We start from the raw sequence: 19,219 nt of genomic DNA, 5'->3' as shown, positions 1-19,219 counted from the left end.
ATATGCAAGCACTATGTAGAGTCTCCACCTGAATATAGGCTTTAATTTTTATATATTTTATAGGCCATACAGGGCTTCTAAAATATATGGATTTTAATCCTCACTTAACAGCCATTTCTTTTTAAAGTCTTATACCGGCATTCTGTGATGTGTACCTGAGGGTAGTGGTTTTTACCTTGCACATACACCGATGAAATACCCAGAATTGCACGATTTGGCAAGGCTCATCATAGGGTACCGGCATACCATAAAATTTAGTGGTAATCGCGTTTTTGTGGTACCGGAGTTTGGCATTCACATAACGGTCCTTTTTCACTGGCTCCGTTGTCAACTGCCCGCAGATCAGCTCTTCGATTTTTTGCCATATTTGGCGGTGCTTCGCAACCCAATCCGGATACTCCTCAAAGCCAGACCCATTGCCGGTGATGCATTTGCATTATACTTGGTCACCCCATGTGGGGACCATATTTTCGGTGTTTTCACCCTAAGGGCTACCACGAGGTCCTGCGTATGGTAGCCCACCACATACCTTTGATCCTTCCCACCATTGGCAGGCCTGGCTTCTGATACAGTCAGGTATTTTAAATTGATATCATTGATGTCTGTAAACGTAGGAACAAAGTTGTAGAATAATTTAGTGTTAACAAGTTCGTTCTCAAATTTCAGCATCTTGTTTATTGCATATTTCGAATGATGTCAGAGGATTGCATGTCATTGTGCACGCACAGCCGCCCCCATTATACGTATTATATTCATGGTAGCACTGCCAGCACAATAATTTACCATTTATCACAAACCTTTGGCCGCATCTACATCTGTCATATTCATCCAGCATACATTCACAGTCATTACATTGTTGTGCATCCATTTATTTCTAAGTCATCAAGACGAACCTCTAGGTCCTGAATCCTCCGTTCATTATCCTTCTCCTTCTCCAATTCTTGTACCAGGGCCAACGCCATTAGTGGGACGGAGAGACCAATACCGGCTATAAATGTCATGACTACTGTACTTCCAAATATATCAAATATTTCCTGAAAGTTGATGCACATTTACTATAGTATCTTACAACTATGTTGTAAGATAACCTTGACCTCCATTTAACTCCACAACTTTTCAAGATCCACCTTTTCATCCTCTGAAAAGCACCAATCGATGACTCTATCAGGATGCCAGGCTATTGGAAGAAGATTCTCCTTAATTTTATACCTAGAATCCTGCTTCTTATAGTAGGCGTTCGGAAGGTTTTTTATAACGGCCCTAGGCCATATACATATACTCCGTCTTGAATCTGTTTGGTACGCTTATGAACACCAGGGGTTTTTCACTAGTGGCCCTATCGCACATATCCTCCGTCTTGAAATGATCCGGTACATCCCCTAACATCTCGGGTATCTCCCAAACATCTTTATCACACATATCTTGCGTTATGAATTGGTCCGGAATATACTCAAGCATCTGGGGATCCTTTTCAACAACCGCATTACACATGGCTTGCGTCTTGAGCCTGTTGGGGATATACTCGATCGTACAAGGGGTCTCATTAAAAGCTTCGCAGCATATGTCTCTGGCCATGAACCGATCCTGTACATGCATGAGCGCCCAGGGATCCTCCTCAACTGCATTATTACACATGTCTTGCGTCTTGAACATATTCGATTCAAATGCCAGATTACCGGAGTCTTGTTCAACAGCCCAGTTACACATGTCCTGCGTCTTGAACCGATCCGGTACAAACTCGAACATCTCAAAATACTCCTCAACAGCCTCATTACACATGTCTTGCGTTATGAATTGATCCGGTACAAACTCGAGTATGATCCAGTACATATTTGAGCATATACGGATTTTTAAGAACGGCATTATTGGACATATGCTGCGTTAAAAAGCGGTCTGGTGTACGTACAATTAGGCGTGGGTTTTTAATAAAATCATTATTGAACTTACAATGGTAATCAATATCTTTCAGGACTATATTAAGTAGAGCATTCTTATTCAATTCTGAATAATATTGAAGACCTCTCTTTTTTGCAACCTCTTTAAGTTAATTCAAACTCAATATATCCATCTCCTCTCTTTATATTATACAATTTTTTGTTTTGTCAGACGATTTCATTATGCTCGAATTAGCGTATCTTTGTTGCGCATGCCTTGGATTTTTGATGAATACTAGTATCATTGGGGAATTCCCTGAGTTGTGCGCGTTGATTATTAGGGAATTGCGCTAGAAAATTACTCATTTGCAGCATTGATGATGTTGGTATGGCACCGCGTTGATTATTAGGGATATAATCATGGTTATATATTGATAATTAGGGATATAATCATGGCTATGTATTGATTATTAGGCATATATTATTGATATGCGCTGCATGGTACCGGATTGGTGGGGATTTGTTGTGTTTGATTGTGGCGTGCGCGAGATGTGCGTTGCGCTAGAAGCAACATTTCCCTATCTCTAACACATGCAACTACTAAGTACAACTTAACCAAGCGTGGGGTTGGTTTCAACCCAGGGAATGTGTAACCATGCCCTTTAAAACTTTGAACTTTTGTCAATTGTTTGAATATTCTACTATTTTCTTACTATAATTATAAAACTACAAATAAGTGTCGTAGCAGATGCTAAATAACATTACCATTGCCATATATTTTTGTGTTTTATATATTGCGTACGATAAAATAAATTCTACGATAAGTTACAAATTCTAAGTCATTCTACGTTCTTTTTTGATGAATATGTTTTTTTTATAACCACGTCTCCATTTTATAATATTTGTTCAATAATTGCCTGCCTCTTTGTGGCCGCTAAAATTCCGCCATTGTTAGTCGCATAAACTAACGTCTCACTTGTGACGTGTCTGCATAATCTGGACATATATTGGCAAACAATACCAAGGTACTTTTTGTCGTCTTCTCTTGCATCAAAAGAGCAAAAATCCCTGGGAAAGGGGGTGGATTACATGTATTCTTCTCAAAAACTCTCCTCTTGCTTTTTCTTTCACATTCATCAAAGTGTTTTAAAAAATCAAAAATAAATAACGCACAATCTGGTTCCCTTTCTAACATTATTTAAACTAGAATATCGAAGTTTTTGATTTTAAAACCTGCTTCTGTGTAAACAATATTAACAACAGGAAGTATTATTTTCGTGTCATAATTACGGTGTTCAGGTGACACACGCAATTGTGAACTTCGTTTAGTGGTTATTTTCTTACAATGGACATCTCATAAGAACACCTTCTTACTGCAATGACCATTTTTATAATAGCAATTTTACTTTCAAAAGTGTAGACTTTTTAGGTTTTTTTAACCTGGAAATGGAGAGAGGGGCGCACATAGTACAAAAGTAATAGCAATGGTACAATTCAATATTAAAACATATGTCAGGGAACCATTAAACCATTAAGCTACGGAGGCTTCTTCAAAAAAGCATAGGTTGCTCACTGACGCACAGGGAGCTATTGTTCCAGATGCGATGTTTATTGTAAGTTTCAGAATACTCATAATCGTTTAGCAACAATAGACTTCCGTAAAAAAATCTAAAAGTTTATCTTTGAGATCTCTATTTTAAAAAGAAACGCCGGCTTTTACTTGTTCACGTTCTTATATTTATATAAACAACGTTCATTCAAGTACTGTGCAATTCATTTCGGTAAGAATTTTCTATTTATTATTGAGAAGCACTTGATTTGTAAAACATCTCCGACTGAACGAATTAAAAGGGAAGTGGAAATAATTTTGTATGCTGCTCTGTTGTGTTAGACGATTTCGTTTGCGAGTAGGACAAGAAAAACAGCACAAAAAAATCTTAGAATACGTTTCATCATTATAAAGTACTTATTATACCTATAAAACTTTTACATAAAAAAATATGCATATGTAAGTATTGACTCTATCAACACCATCAAGTTTTCCATCTTGATCTGCTACAAATATTTTTAATTGCGTCGGCGTTCAAAGTATCACCCTCGTTCATTCGTAATATAATACATGTGATTATGAAGCTAGTAAAACCGTTGCACCACTGCTTAAATGGAATTGAGCAGATTGATAGTGTTTTATCAACTTCTCAATACACGAAAACCTCTAAGTGAAAGCAAATAAATAGGAAGCTAAGTAATTAAATGAATGTTCATAAAGTAAGTATAAGTGCAAGGAAAAACACAAGGCTAAAATTACCTGTGTGCTGTATGTTCCGATGTAGTATTCTTCCCCACTATGATTTATCCTAAGCATAGAAAACAACCGTGTTAATGCTTACAAACTGAAAGTTAATATTCTTGTTAGAACCATCATCCAGGGGTTGCCAAACAGAGTGGCTGTTAAGTAGTTTGATTCTAAGTAGTTTTAATTCTAAGTAGTCTGGATGCTTAGAAGTTTGGTTGCTTAGTAGTTTGGATGCTTAGCGAAAAAGACAGCTTAAAATTGTATTTGGAAAACTAAGCATTAAATTTAAACCTTAATGTTGCTACAAGTAGCACACCCTCAAATTCCCCTTAACCGTAAGCATACGCACGTCGTGTTCCATAACCGGAATGGCGAAGGGATAGCCTGATTGAGAAATTTGGGTAATAATCGACCTATTTAAATAAAGATTTCGACGATACGCGTCGCTTGGCCACTTCTCAAGAAACTAAATGATACTATCTGGAATATCTAATTATGCTGCAGTTGAAGCACCACCAATACATCACAAGTGTGTATTAATACCCGGCAACCCAGGTAGGCTACAACGCAGTCTTTCCGAGTTAAGAACGTGAAATCCTAAAAGGTAAATAAGCTAAAAAGTGAAAAGGATTTGTCTTTGATAAACGCAAACAATGTCATTATGGTAGAATTAGACGTGTGTCAATAAATCAGTGGATGCATTAAAATTTTGTCAAGATGAACACCAACCAAAATAAGCACTGATGACTCCTGCAATGGCCAGCTGAGTTGAAGTATCTGCAAGTTGCTGTGATGTACTCGGCTGAAGCCCCGTAAAATCTGTAAGAAAATTGGGAGCACGAATGGGCTGCGAGCCTTGTGATGTAGAAGTAGAGGTCTAAGGGCAGAGGAGAGAGGGGGAGATGGTCAATAATGGCTGCACTCCTGGAGGGTTTAAAAATGAAAATGACGCATATTGACCTGTCTGTGCCTCCAGATCTTGTAACGGCATGAAGATGATAAGTGCCCGTAATTTCTACATTTATAGCACAACACTTGAAGAGGAGCGTTTCGCAGAAGGTTGTTAAGATCGTTCTCCACCCTATTCCAAGAAAAGGTAAAATTAAAAGCCATTTGGTAATTAAGCATCCGGGCGTATGTAAATCAGCCGGAAAATTTAAATTAACCAGCAAAGTCACACATAAATGCCTGTTATTTAAGAGTTCGGATACCCGGTGAGGGAACAAAAGCAATACAAAATGGCAACCACAGCTGCATGAGGTCGCAGAAGGCACATTTAACGGTATGCTTGCGATTAACTTGAGTTAAGTAACCTTAACTTGCATTTATTGAAAAGTGGACCAAAACTGGTGCTTTTTTCAGTGAATAGCACCTGAGTTCAAAGCTGCAGATCGAGTAGAAGCACCAATGTCCTGGTGCACGTTAATGGCCCCTGCAGAATTGTCGAAGTCGCGAAACATTAATGTCTGGATAATTTCGCTCAGGTTATTTGTGTTGGACGGTAATGTTGTTGAGTTGTTGTTGTTGAGAAAGAAAGAAAGAAAGAAAGAAAGAAAGAAAGAAAGAAAGAAAGAAAGAAAGAAAGAAAGAAAGAAAGAAAGAAAGAAAGAAAGAAAGAAAGAAAGAAAGAAAGAAAGAAAGAAAGAAAGAAAGAAAGAAAGAAAGAAAGAAAGAAAGAAAGAAAGAAAGAAAGAAAGAAAGAAAGAAAGAAAGAAAGGTAGAGTGGTTGCTAAGTGGCGTGGTTGCGAAGTATAGTGGTTGATAAGTAGAGTAATTGTTAAGTGAGGTGGTTGTGAAGTATAGTGGTTTTTAAATAGATTGACTGTTAAGTGGGGTGGTTGCGTAGTACAGTGGTTGTTAGGTAGAGTGGTTGTTAAGTGGGATGGTTGCGTAGTATAGTGGTTGTTAAGTAGAGTGATTGTTAAGTTGGGTGGTTGCGAAGTATAGTGGTTGTTAAGTAGAGTGGTTGCTAAGTGGGGTAGTTGCAAAGTATAGTGGTTGTTAAGTTGAGCGATTCTTAAGTGGGGTAGTTGCGAAATATAGTGGTTGTTAAGTATAGTGGCTGCTAGGTAGGATGGTAGAAGATGGCTAAGTAGAACAGCTGTTAAGTAGAGTAACTGTTAGAGAGAGTAGTTGCCAAGCAGAGTTGTTGCTAAAAAAAGAGTGTTTGCTAAGAAGAATGGCTGCTTGGTACCGTAGTTTTTAATTAGGGTGGGTGTTAGAAAGAGAAATTACGTAAATTATATTGTTTCCTTCTGCAGTTTTCTGCAGTTTTAGCTTACAAAGAAATATTTGAAGTATTTTATTACCTTAAATGTTTTATTTCGCCACCGGTGTATGTATACAGAGCATAACCATCATCCTTTGAAGATTTTTTTACAATAAAACTTCCTTCCTGTAAAAGTAAAATTTATAATACGATAACCTGTGGGGATGGAAATCCCAAATAAAGTTTATCTTGTTGCAGAAGCGTTAATTCTTCAATTTGGAAAGAAAGTCGCGGCGCTTATTAGAGCGGATATTATACATAAAAATTTTATACAACAACGTCTACCTTGCCTTTCTGACGTAAATATTGTTCAGCTTCTTGTCTACTGATACTTCCTTTGTACCATGGAAAATTGTTAAGGCGTGAGTTCAAAGGTTGTTCTGCATTACCTAAAAAGTTTGAAGAAAATGACAACTTTAATTTTTTATCAACGATGCTTCTTACATAAAGAACCATAAAACAATACCATAAAACTTCAATAAAAGCCTCTGCTCTATTAAACACTCCCTTTCAATAAATCAAGCAAGGATCGTTTATTTAAGCATAATGCAAATTTTTAATTTCTTCCGTAAAATCTTCATGAAAACCCATTGGAAATATCAAAATAATGAGGTCGACAATATTGATAATGATGTAGATATGTGCGAAAAATTCCATTGGCAAGAAAAAGGCAAATTTAGTGAAAGTTATTAAACGGCTTCTTTAAAAATAGAATAATAAATAGAATAATAATAAAGTCGTTTATTCAAAACACTGTGTTTATTACATTGAAACCTTTCACTTCTGAAGCCAACTGGGATACCGAATTTCCTATTTAATCTTTTAGGGCGCCAGTTTATTTTTGTTCACAATAGTTTAGGCTTTCTATGTGGGTACGCATATTGAAGTTTTCACATATTTGATTAGAAGGGCGTTACACAAAAACAGCATGGTATGTTTAAAAATGTGAGAGTTGTTTCTTACTTGATATTTGATCATAGTTTTTCTTATTCTTAGATCGTTCATCTATAAAGCTGTACGGGCTAGATTCTTCTTCTGAAATTATGGAGTTCTTCCCTGAGCTTCTAGGAAAATGCGAACCTATGGTTTCGCTAAGAAGCCTTTTAATTTTCGTAGGTACAATGGATGACAAGGAATTAGAAGAAGATTCTGGTGGCAACGAGCTTGCCCGTGGTTTAGGTTCATCTGGCAAAGGTGGTAAGGGAACATGACTTCTTCTGGGTGGAACACTGGAACTGTGTTGAATGGAAGACTGAGTTAATGCAAAACGGTCTTCATTTTGAAGAGTCGTAGATGGTTGGGGAAGACGAGGTGCTACTTCATAAGTTTTATCATCTTCTTCCTGCTGTTGCTGTTGCCATCCTATCGTTGCATGAATGTTCTGTTTAGTCGATGTTTCATAAGCGTTTTCATTGTCAGTGGCTTGAAATGAGTGGCGGTTCTTATTGACAGGATGTTGAACTAAAAATGAACACATGATACAAACTAAAATAATTAAAACATGATACAAACATCTCAGATTGAAGAACAATTTCAACGTAAGGTCTTAAAATTCTCAGAAAGGAAATTCTAAAAAAAGTCTATGACAGCAATTGTAGAAATTAAGATAAAGAATTGTAAAGAGAATTACAGCTCATACAGCTCATGGAGGAATACTGACAGAAATATTGAAGTAGAACAACACGTACCTTCTTTTGAAAATAACTGTTCCAGGGAGTCTTTTGTGTCGTCAAAATTTTGATGAGGATATTTAGAACAATCTGAGCTAAACTTTATTTTCGTAGCTGCACATAAAAGAAAAGGACATACTCAAACAATGATGCTTACAGAGCATCTGACATTTAAATGGACTAACAGAAATATACACGGAAATAAGCCATAACCAGGCATCAAAGAATTATAAAATTGTTTAAATTTTGTTGTTGGATTCCAGACCTACAATGCGAACAATTATAAATTCCAAATAAATTTCATTGACTTTTACTTGTTCTAACACCTTAAATGAAAATTGTTAAGAAAAGATTCTTTTAGCTTTCAAAATAGTTCAGTTCTGCTCAAACAAGTCAGGTTGTCAAAGTCTGCAGAGAACATTATAAAATTTTACTTGGCATTCCAGGAGGAACAACACGTGACTTAATAAACAAAATTAAAATTGCGAAAATGAAGAAAGCGTCTTATTATAAGCAATCCAACTTCAGCATCACAAAGCGAAAAAGTGATACGCTGATGTAGTGAAAGTCACTGCATCAGCGTATCAGTAAACAAATAAACCTGGTCATATAGTGTGCACATGGACATGTCAGATGTAGCTGCTAAAGGAACATTTGACATTATTATACTGTGAACAAACGAATCAACAACTAAAGAAGTTCAATGTGCACTAGTACTTTCTCCACAGACAAAATTAAAATATAACTTGGATTTGCTACATGAATCAGGTAATGTTGGTACCATAAATAAGTTTATACCTAGATATATGTGTCAAATAAGTGAGCATGATTCCATCAAAAAATAGTTCAAAGCATGTAAAAAAATAAGTAATACAATTCCTACCGTTCATGGAATCAGGAGATTTTTGTCTTGCCGGCAGAGCAGAATTTTGAGAAGGTAATTTTGAATATTTTTTTTTCATATTTCTTTGCGGGATTGGAGCGTATTTATTGTTATTTTCTCGTAGTAACTGATTTTGGTTGTTACTACCTCTTGGTGGTAACAGGGCTGGTTTACTGGACATTAATGATAAAGTAGTTCTATTCTTGCTAGTGTGTTGGTTAGAAGCATTGTGCTGCGAAGGATCATCGGTGGATTGCGAGGAGAAATAGTCTGAGCCATCCATCCGTTGCAATGATTCTTCTCGCTGTAATTCTTCCATTTGTCTTTGCAATTCAAGAATTTTGCGTTGCCGTCTTTGATGTTCCTCTTGTTGCTGTCTTTGAAGCTCCTCTTGTTGCCATATTTGTTGTTCCTCTTGTTGCCGTCTTTGATGTTCCTCTTGTTGCTGTCTTTGAAGCTCCTCTTGTTGCCATATTTGTTGTTCCTCTTCTTGTCGTCTTTGAATCTCTTCTTCTTGGCGTCTTTGGTGTTCTTGTTGTTGTCGTATCTGAAAGTTCTCTTGTTGCCGTCTTTGCTGTTCTTCTTGTTGTCGTCTCTGAAGCTTCTCTTGTTGCCGTCTTTGCTGTTCTTCTTGTTGTCGTCTCTGAAGCTCTTCTTGTTGCCGTCTTTGCTGTTTTTCTTGTTGTCGTCTCTGAAGCTCCTGTTGTTGCCGTCTTTGCTGTTCTTCTTGTTGTCGTTTTTTTTCCAATTTTAGTTGCTGATTTTGTTGCTCCTCAAGTTGATTTCGACGTTGGTCTTCCAAATGCTGCTTTTCATGATGCTGTTTTTGCTCCCAAAACTTTCCTATTGCATTCACTGATTTCCAAGGATCATTATCGGGTTTTTTTATGTCTTGATAAAACTGAGATTTTTCTGTGTTCTCCAAGGCAGCATAATCAGACATTTCTTCTTCTTCTTCTTCTTTCTCTTCTTCTTCTTCATCAATCATAACATTGTAGTCGTTACTAGGGCTCTCATCGAACAAATGATCTGGTGGTGGAGGAAGATCTGATAACGAGGAATTTTCGTCGTCAAAATTATTGTACAATGACAAATCATCCTCAGATGAGTTATGCATAGTTAAGCTATCAGCGTGATTGGTTTTATTGTTTGCCTTTTGTTTTAGGGTTCCAAGTCTCTCGAGAAATACTGAAGGGCTTAGTGGTTGCTCCATATCTGGTTTATCATAAATATCATCACTGTTTTCAAGATCATCATTTTCATAGTCTCCATCATTTTTTGTTGGGTTGTCTTTTTGCGGCAGTGTAACACGTTCGTCGATTGCCCCACAGTTATGCAGCATTCTTCTGCTATTACTTTGATTGATGGAATTCTTCTCAAAAGGATTTATATTAAGTTTTCCAACAGGTTTTAAAGGAGTTCTGCTATGTTGCGTACTAGCTTGCTCTTTTCTCTCAAACATTGTTTTAGCCAACAACACACTTATTTCTGTTTTGTCTTCTCTTTCTACTTGAGAATTTAAACGGTCAGATTTGCTTACGATGTTTGGACGAACTACTACTGTATGTGGAGAGGAAGGGCGCGGCGAAGACGGTTTTTTTAAATGTTCAGATGACAAGACATTGGACAATGGTGAATTATAAGTGTTTGGTTTTGGCTTTACTGGCGAAAGTTTCCGTCCATGTTTTGTCCTCTCTGTTTGTGATGTTTCAGAACGGAGTCCTGTTTTCTGTTTGCTTGCAGGATCAAGTGCTTTGACGTCAAAGAATTGAAATGGTTTTACGGGAAGAAAGTTTGGTTTCTTTCTTGTATTTGGTTGGAAAGTTACTCCCGACTTGTCTGGTACTGAGTACGGCAATCCTTTTTGTGGTACGTTGGGTGCACTTTGATTACTCGCATTGGGTTTTTGGAATGTTGGTGGTTTATTGCCTACAGGGTTAGCAATAAATTTGCATTACAAAAAGCTGAAAAACTACCTATTAGCGGACGACATTGTAATGGTTGGACTGATAAATCTCTATTATCAAGATGTTTGGAAACATAGTAACAAATTTTTATTTTGTCAGGTTAAATTTTGTTTATCAAGTATGCCTGAATTGATAATGCAATACTGAATGGCTGAACTAGTCTGTAGTTAGGAACACTCCTATTATCCAACCCCTATTAGGACGGAATCTTATTTTGTCAATCTGTTTAATGTGTGATTGAAATGTACTTACTGTTTCTTTGCAGCGCATCAATCCTTGGTGAAACCTACAAACGGATATACTTATTGTACCATAGTATCAGAAAGAAAATAGCGACATTACGTTGTAATTTATGATTCTTCAGTCAGGCTAGCTCCTTCCAATGCGGAAGAAGCGGTCAATATCAATTAAACGAACAATATCAATCAACTGTTTGGTATTAGGAATTTAAGATTTGTTAGCCTGTGTAAAAATCAACGAGAATTCGCACGTCAAACATGTTTCCCTTATCGATATTTCGTCCGTCCTTGTTCGCTTGTTAGTATTGTGTTACGATTGTCTTCTGTACAATGTTAGTAGTTTTTCCGCTTTTTTTGACACCATTCCATCCATCCTGATTCTGGTTTGGCCACGTGTTAAAACCGTAAGATTTTTTGTTGCTAGGTTTGATTTTCTTATTATATACTGACTTTGTTTATGCTGTCTATTCCAAAGGGGGTGGAAGGGGAATGCCTTTTAAAGATACAACCAGAAAAATTGCTAGTTTATGAAATATTACTTGGTTGTGGAGTTGTGGAAATATCTGTGTGGGTTTCTATTATCTCCATATTAATGACAGCCGTCTGTCTGTCTGCGCCGGAAAAAAACATTGCGCTCTGGACACACGAAATATTTATTCACGAAAACAAAAACAAGACATGTACTACATATGTTCTGTGCACATTCTCACTTGTTAAAGACGTGTGCACAGTTAGACCCGTTAGTAAAATAAAAGTGAACGTAAATTATGCATCGGATACAAAGAAAACTTTATTTTTCGCATTCAAGAAATCCAGATGAACTTTGTCTTTCCGAAACAATCGTCAGTGAAGTGTTTTTAGCAGATGTAAAAACCAGAATTCGACCCTTCTCTTTTAATCGCTTGCAACCATTTTTTACGAACTTTGTTGTTCGATTTTTTTGAAGGTATCTTATGAAAACTAAGCTCTTTGTTAAACGTGGAGCGACAGATACAACAGTAAGCTGAGCAACTTGGCATATTTAGCATAAAATAAGAAGAAATTGCTAGTAGCTATATGAGATATATTTTATCAAAACTTTAAACGATTTAAAAATTTGTTGCTTTAATAAACCAGTCCCTGCACAGAATTGGGCTTTCCGCACTTTGGAACTTCACACATCACGTTCGTCCAAGTCTTTTTTTACGGAATTGGGGGTCGGGATTTCTAGCCGTATTTTGGGGTGATAAGGTTCGTGTTCTTGGCACTTGAAAGTCATATAAAACAGTAAAACTAGTTGAATTCGTTTTCTTATGGTAGTAGTAACAATATATCAAAAAATAATTTTTGTGTAGTAGTTTCCCTTTAAAATGGTTGTGTGTCGGAAACTTATTATTTGAAGGCGCCAATTTGAACACAAACCCTTATAGAATTAATTGCGGTTCCGATCCAAAGTATAACATAAAACTCTTCAGTTCGCCACATCGTTTTAAAAAGACAATGTGTAAACCCGTAGTCTTTATACCCTCTTTGATCTGTTATCTTCTAACAGTGTATATTGTAAACATATTAGTTATATTTTTACATGTTTGTGTTTAAACATTCTAACGTATTTTTTTATTTATGCATAAATCATAAAAAACAAAAACTTAAATAAAGATCGTGGCTACAAACGTTGATCGTGAAAAGCATGCTAGCTAGCTACATTTATGCTGCTCTCAGGTTTTTAATCAGTTTGATATAAAAGTGCTTTTTTTCCGAGGCATTTTTGTTTTCTTCTGTGATATTTTCAGCTATCTTTTTTTAATAAGATAGCAACTTTGGTTGTGGATAGTAAATGTTACCTCATGCTAAACAGTGAATAGCTTGAAACTTTTTATTGTGTAAAAAGATATTGTCTGATGTCTGTTTTAGTTAGGCGAAGTTACAGGTTTTAACTTAAGGTCGGTTTCCATAAAAGTCAGTAATTGTCGTACAACAGTTGTTGTGCACCCTCTGTAGATATAGAAACATTTATCGCGAGTCATCTCTTGTGTCGCTTTGTTGTACAACATGTGTTTCCATTAAATTGATAACTGCGACTGTTGTACAACTTTTGATAAACACTTTTTATGTTAATGGACACCAAACTTTAATATTCTCGAAATTTCTTTTGCGAAAGTTATTTTACGGGATTTAGCTCAAACCTGCAATTTAAGTCGCGAAAGATTTTGTAAAATTTCCATCTGTAACAATTTCTACCGCAGAATTTTTTAGGCTGGTGTAACGTTTCTCGGCACATAGTAAGTATAGTTTGGCTCAAAAAATTATTATCAATAAAAAAAGGTCCTTATATCGCTTTAACGTTTGATTTCGTCAACGTCCGTTGAAGAAACTTTCATTAAAGTATTATTGTTGCTTAGAAAAGTTATTTCAGTACAAAAAATAAGGCTAGGCAAGCTTTAGAAAAAATAAAAAAATCTTCAACGTAACATTCTTATCAATATAAGGATATGTCTATAAAAGAGCATAGAATTTTCCTTTCATAATGTAGTAGTACGAAAACTAATTCTCTGGTAATCAAAAAATAAGATAACGAGAAAATTAGTTAGAACAAAGTCTCTGCAAAATTTTGAAAATTTAAGAATCTCTGGAAATTCTCTTTTTTAATGTCAACATAAACCACAACCTTCGTCAAAATTAATTGAGACAAGACTTCAATTTCGAAGTTCGTCGCTATAAGTAACTGTACATCGTCGGCCCAAGGGTACCTTGGGCCGACGATGGCATCCCAGGGCAATTTTTCGCTTTTTTGATATCCGAGACGGCGCGAAGAAATGACCCCGGGCCAGGCTGGTTAAAATCAGCACAATTCGTACTGATTTTTAATTTATTCAAAATTTGGTCATTTTGTTAAGAATTGCATGTGGACCTCCGAGAACACCGTATTGCTATAATTTATGCAAAACAATCTTGGATCGAAATCATGGATAGAGTTTTATTTTTAATCAGAAGCAAGTTAGATAAAGTGTTTTGAGTTTTCGCTTCGAGAAAACATGATTGCAGTGTTGCCTTCGCTTTTGTTGGCTACATACAAATTTTAAATATATATTTATTTTAAAGTTTTCAGCCATCTATAGCTAGCCAGCTAGCAAAGGTCCAAGATGTACTTTTGTAGCTACAAAGGTTGTGCAAACCGAGGTAGCTAGCTATACACTTTTTAATTATGATTTTTAGCTATCTTTATTTCATATTATAGTTAAAAGTGAAAGTACTTTTAGCTGGCTTCCAAGCCACAGAATTCTCAGAGGGTTTTGCGATTAGAATTACTGAAGATGCCTATTATTATTATTTTATTATTGAAATTATTTACCCAGGATAGCCTCTTCAGTTCCTGTTGGTACTGCTATCAACAAGGGTCCTGCGAAGAGAGTCCTAGCGCATTTAAAGCCATTTGAGCTACGAAGGTCGTGCAAGCACAGCAATCACTCAACTAGGCAACCGCCTAAGATATCAATGCTATTCTTATGCTGAACGCTAAGCAAAAAAGGATAGAATCACACTTTTATAGTCTCTGACATGACTCGGCTGGGGTTTTGAACCCAAGATCTTCCGCACTGCAAGCGAACGCTCTACCACAAGGCTAGCTAGCTAGTTAAGTTTTTAATGTTTTTTTAGACAAATGTAGTCTTTCTAATTCCATTTTTGTCTTGCGGGCGACTTATTGCTGACGCGAAGGTGTAGCTATATATTATACTAGTATTGAGTCATCAACTTAACCATGTGTCAGTCAGATACAGATCAGATATATACGTTTTGACGTATATAATAACTGGCTCCTTTGTCTGTTATTGTCGTAACGTGAATTAACAGACAAACAATTCCAAGGTATATGTGCTTAAACATATTTTTTTTAAATATGATAAAAAAATATTCCTAAAATATCAAATAATAATGATATGTATCGAAATATCCGTTGTTTTTTAGGAATAAAATGTATAACTGAGAATGAAGATTTCAAGCAACTTTGTCTCGTTTTAATATGCTTACACGAGACAAGAGGGAAATTTCTGCAAGACACGCCTATAAACAAATCTTTTCGGTTTGCAATTCATTTGGTTCCTTTTTCTAACGACTTGGAAAAGGCAATCGCCGAGTTATACCGTCGCGTGTTGTGTGGAAAATAAGACAAGTTTTCCCTGAAGAGGGTGGTGTCTATGTCCCTTACTCGGAAGAATAAACACAAAAATATATAATATATAATATGTGATTATAATTATAGAAAAATTCTCTAGAATATCATTCTATTTGTTGAATTGTCTTAACACACAAAAAAATCATTCGCCAACTATGACGTCACGGCTATTTAAACAGGATTGTAAAAAGGGCCTAATAAGAGAAAGAAAGATCTTCTCTTTTTTAAAAAAAAGTTTTTTATAATAATAAATAAAACATTTCCGATAAAATAAGATGAAATTATTTTTTTTTTGATTTTCCGTGGGACCACTCCTTTAAGCGTATCACTATTTAGTTAATTAAATGGTATGAACTTCTTAATCCAGTTTTTTAATCTTTTTCAACCAAATCAACAGCATATGATTTTTTTTGTTTATATGTGTTCTGCCTCGAAAGAATATTAGCTAGAGTGTAAAAGAAGGTCTGTTCGGGAGAAATAGGATTAGTTGTGTATACCTGTATATACCTTGTGTTGTATTTGAGCTAGCTAGATAGCTGCTAAACATGTCTTCAAGGAAACCTTCATTGTTTTTTTTACTACACCCTGTGTACAAAAGCTAGCATAGCTAGCTTTCTAGTCTAGTAGCTACCTCCTCAACTGCGCTGCAAAAAAAAAAACAGAAGCTTACTTTAACAACCTCTGAGTACAACTAAAAGCTATTTAATTTTGTTTGCACGTTACTAACAATGCCAAATATTTTATTTTTCACAAAAATAAATTCAGTCCAGCAGAACATAAACATTCCAGCGTCCCTTTCGCACATAAACTTAGCCGCCATTATTGTTTTTCTGTTATTATTCAATTTTTTGCGCATAGATTAATTTATGTTTTTAATTAAACGGGAACTTGAGAAACCAATCAGATCTCAAATCTGACCAGTGTGGCCCAGGGTCATATCTGCTCGCCGTCCGAGATTGTCAGAAAGAGAAAAATGGGCCTGGGGACGAGGTTGCTTGGTCACTGAACCGTTATTACTGTTATTGTTAGGAGGTGGACAAACAACTCGAATATAGTAGTTAATTTAACTCTAGATAAATTCCTTTTAACACAGAAGAACTAAAAATGCAATCTTTTTCTAACATACGGATCAATAAGCTCTCTCTCGAATGGGCCTTCGTTGATGCAACACTTTAACTGGCCTTATCGTTATTACAAGCTCGTGAGCTTGTAATAAAACGCAAATGTGTCCTACTAGAATGGAAATTTTTGCCTCTCTGAGCACCGACACGGGAGTAGTCGTGTGTTCGAATCTCATCTTGGTAACTATTTTTACTTTTTTTTTCTTTTTACTAACTCGTAACTATGTCCGAAATAATCAATTGCAACGTCACAGATTTAAATTTCGTACCTAAACTCTCTAAGTACTTGGAAGTCATCTAAATGACGTTTCAGGCCAAAATTGGTATTTGTTTTCGACAAAACTTGGCACAGTTAACAAAAAAAGTATGCTGAACATAATAGTGACACCATAATTTTGATTTTTGTCACTTAACGTCATTTTAGGCCAAATTGGTCCAAAAATTAAAACTATTTTAGACAAAACTTGGCAAAGTTAACAAAAAAAGTATGCCGAACATGGTGACATTAAAATTTTGATTTTTTGTCACCTAAATGTCATTTTAGGCCAAAATTGGTTCGAAAATTAAAATACTTTATTTTCGACAAAATTTGGCACAGTTAACAAAAAAAGTATGCTGAATATAATAGTGACATCAAAATTTTGTTTAAGCTCATAAACGTTTCAATCGCGCGACTTTCGACCATGAATGATAGGCTGTATTTTTTGTTAGCAGAAATTATAAAATTGGGTTGCATTGTGGATGTTTCATAGTTGTGCATTTCAATAGCGAGATAGTTTATGCAGCGCCTGCATATTGTTTATTTTTTAAAAAGATAAGATTAGTGTTCACAAGCTTTTTTTAACTAACTGGTAAAGTAAAGGTGTTTCCACCAAAGTTTTCAAAAGTGAATATAGGCAGAATTAAGGTTTCCCCCCAAATGCCTGGAAAGTAGTCTGCGAAAAATAAAATTTCCACAACAATACGAAAGAGAAAAACGAAGACGCTCCACCATATATAAATAATTACGAGAACGAAATTCTTTTTGTAGCGAAAAGAATTTCTCGTTCTCGCTTTCTTCTTTCTGTCAGTCAGTTTACCCCAGACTGACCAAACGAAAATTGAAATTTCGAGGAATTTTCCGTTCAAGGTGATCTCACAAAAAATTTCGAAAAATAATTGCGTAGTCCACAAGAAATGTTATTGCCCATCTGAATAGCAAAATATGTCGTGTCTAACTTTGTAACAGAAATCACAATTTAATAGACAGCTTTTTGTAAACTTTATTCGTGAGGTTGTTTACGTATATCATACGTCTTGTTTATAATATAAGTCGACCACCATACTTGCTTTTTCATTTACAAAAACTCTTGCGCTGCGCAGTTATTTTATTTTCCGGAAAAATAACGTGTATAAATTGTTTTGCAGGCATAATTTTCATTAATTATTGGCAACTATGTGACCAGACCGTTTTAAGCACTTTTCGCCACTATATAACTTATTAAAAATACAAAAGCACTGGAAAACTAAGTTGGTAATTGCATTAAATACTTCTGTATCATATTCACACATTGTGGGCTTGTCAGTATTTTTAGAGTGGACTTAAAAATTAGGTTATTTTCATGATTTCGAGCTGTTGAAATACGCTAATTGTTGCTGACATCAGCATGTCTATTTCCACGAATTTCAGGGCTCTCGTGGCCAACGTGTTGTTTATTTCGCTGTGTCGGGATTGCAGGAGAATGCGACCTGTAAATTTTAAATGCTGTTCGTCTAGTCTGCGGGTGTGCGAAGTACAGATTTCGCAACCTGTCGGCTGCCGAGCATTGACCATTAGAATTTTTTACTCATATTTGAAAAATGACGAAAAAACGCCTTGTCGCCATTTTTTTTCCAAAGATTGTAGTAATAAAGTCATTTTGTGAAAAAAATTATGTCGTATTTTTGCAACCGATGTTTAAGGTCCTTATGTTTTTGAGGTTTTCTAATTCAAATCTCACAATAGCCTAACTCACTGGAATGTTCTTAATCGTCCAAGAAAAAAAGAAAAGATAGGTTTCTTACGCCAAATAAGACTAGTGGTTAAAATTTTCTATAAAATATAGCCTCCAGAGTGTTCATTTCCAAATCCTGAATGCCTGTGACTAAAAAGAATCCTCGACCATAAACCATTTACGTTTACAAACAAAAATTAAAAAACTTACCGGCGCAACGTTTTGGTAATCTTCCGCATCTGAATCCATTATGTTTTCTTTAATATCACTTTGCAAGTCGAACTAGTATAAACTTCAACTTTCAATACATTGCAATCTATCTATCCTTATTTTTTCACACAAGTTAATTAAAAACCTTTAATGACGAAAACTTAGATTTCTTTTAGTTACTGCACATAAAAGCATGAACTTTGTCTCTAAACAAGACATTATCCTCATTACAATGGAAAGATTTTATCTCTTAGATACTGTCAGACAGAAAGTTTCGTTTCAAATACTCCTGAATTTCAGGTGTAGATAAAGCCTTTTGGCCTCGACCCTGCGACTCTGCTCACTAGAGGGAAAAGTTTAAAATTGTAAGATAAAAGGAATCGTATGATTTTACTTTTTTTCGATTAATGCATTTGTTTTAATACCTTTATCCAACAGAAAGATGCGACACAGACTAAATTATTAAGAACGTTAAAAAAAACACTGTAATTGTGGTAAACAGCAACTTAGAAACAAGGTGTTTAAATCAATTTTACGCATTATAGATACTACAAAACAGTTTCG

At 35.6% G+C, this 19,219-nt stretch overlaps 1 protein-coding gene across 1 annotated transcript; it reads right to left on the bottom strand.

Moving 5' to 3' along the window:
* Positions 1-2,616: 2,616 nt before the first annotated feature.
* Positions 2,617-19,150, bottom strand: LOC130645021 (putative uncharacterized protein DDB_G0271606). Its single transcript, XM_057450860.1, has 9 exons — positions 18,656-19,150; positions 11,212-11,245; positions 8,993-10,921; positions 8,128-8,223; positions 7,403-7,900; positions 6,725-6,828; positions 6,480-6,565; positions 4,183-4,231; positions 2,617-4,089 (listed from the first exon to the last, which is right to left on the bottom strand). The coding sequence occupies exons 1-9, from the start codon at positions 18,692-18,694 to the stop codon at positions 4,000-4,002; spliced, it is 2,925 nt and encodes a 974-aa protein (XP_057306843.1). The 5' UTR covers positions 18,695-19,150; the 3' UTR covers positions 2,617-3,999.
* Between the last annotated feature and the right edge of the window lie 69 nt (positions 19,151-19,219).

Source organism: Hydractinia symbiolongicarpus, chromosome 5 (genome assembly GCF_029227915.1).
Source record: "Hydractinia symbiolongicarpus strain clone_291-10 chromosome 5, HSymV2.1, whole genome shotgun sequence".
Lineage (NCBI taxonomy): Eukaryota > Metazoa > Cnidaria > Hydrozoa > Anthoathecata > Hydractiniidae > Hydractinia > Hydractinia symbiolongicarpus.
This window is presented reverse-complemented; position numbering and strand designations above follow the sequence as displayed.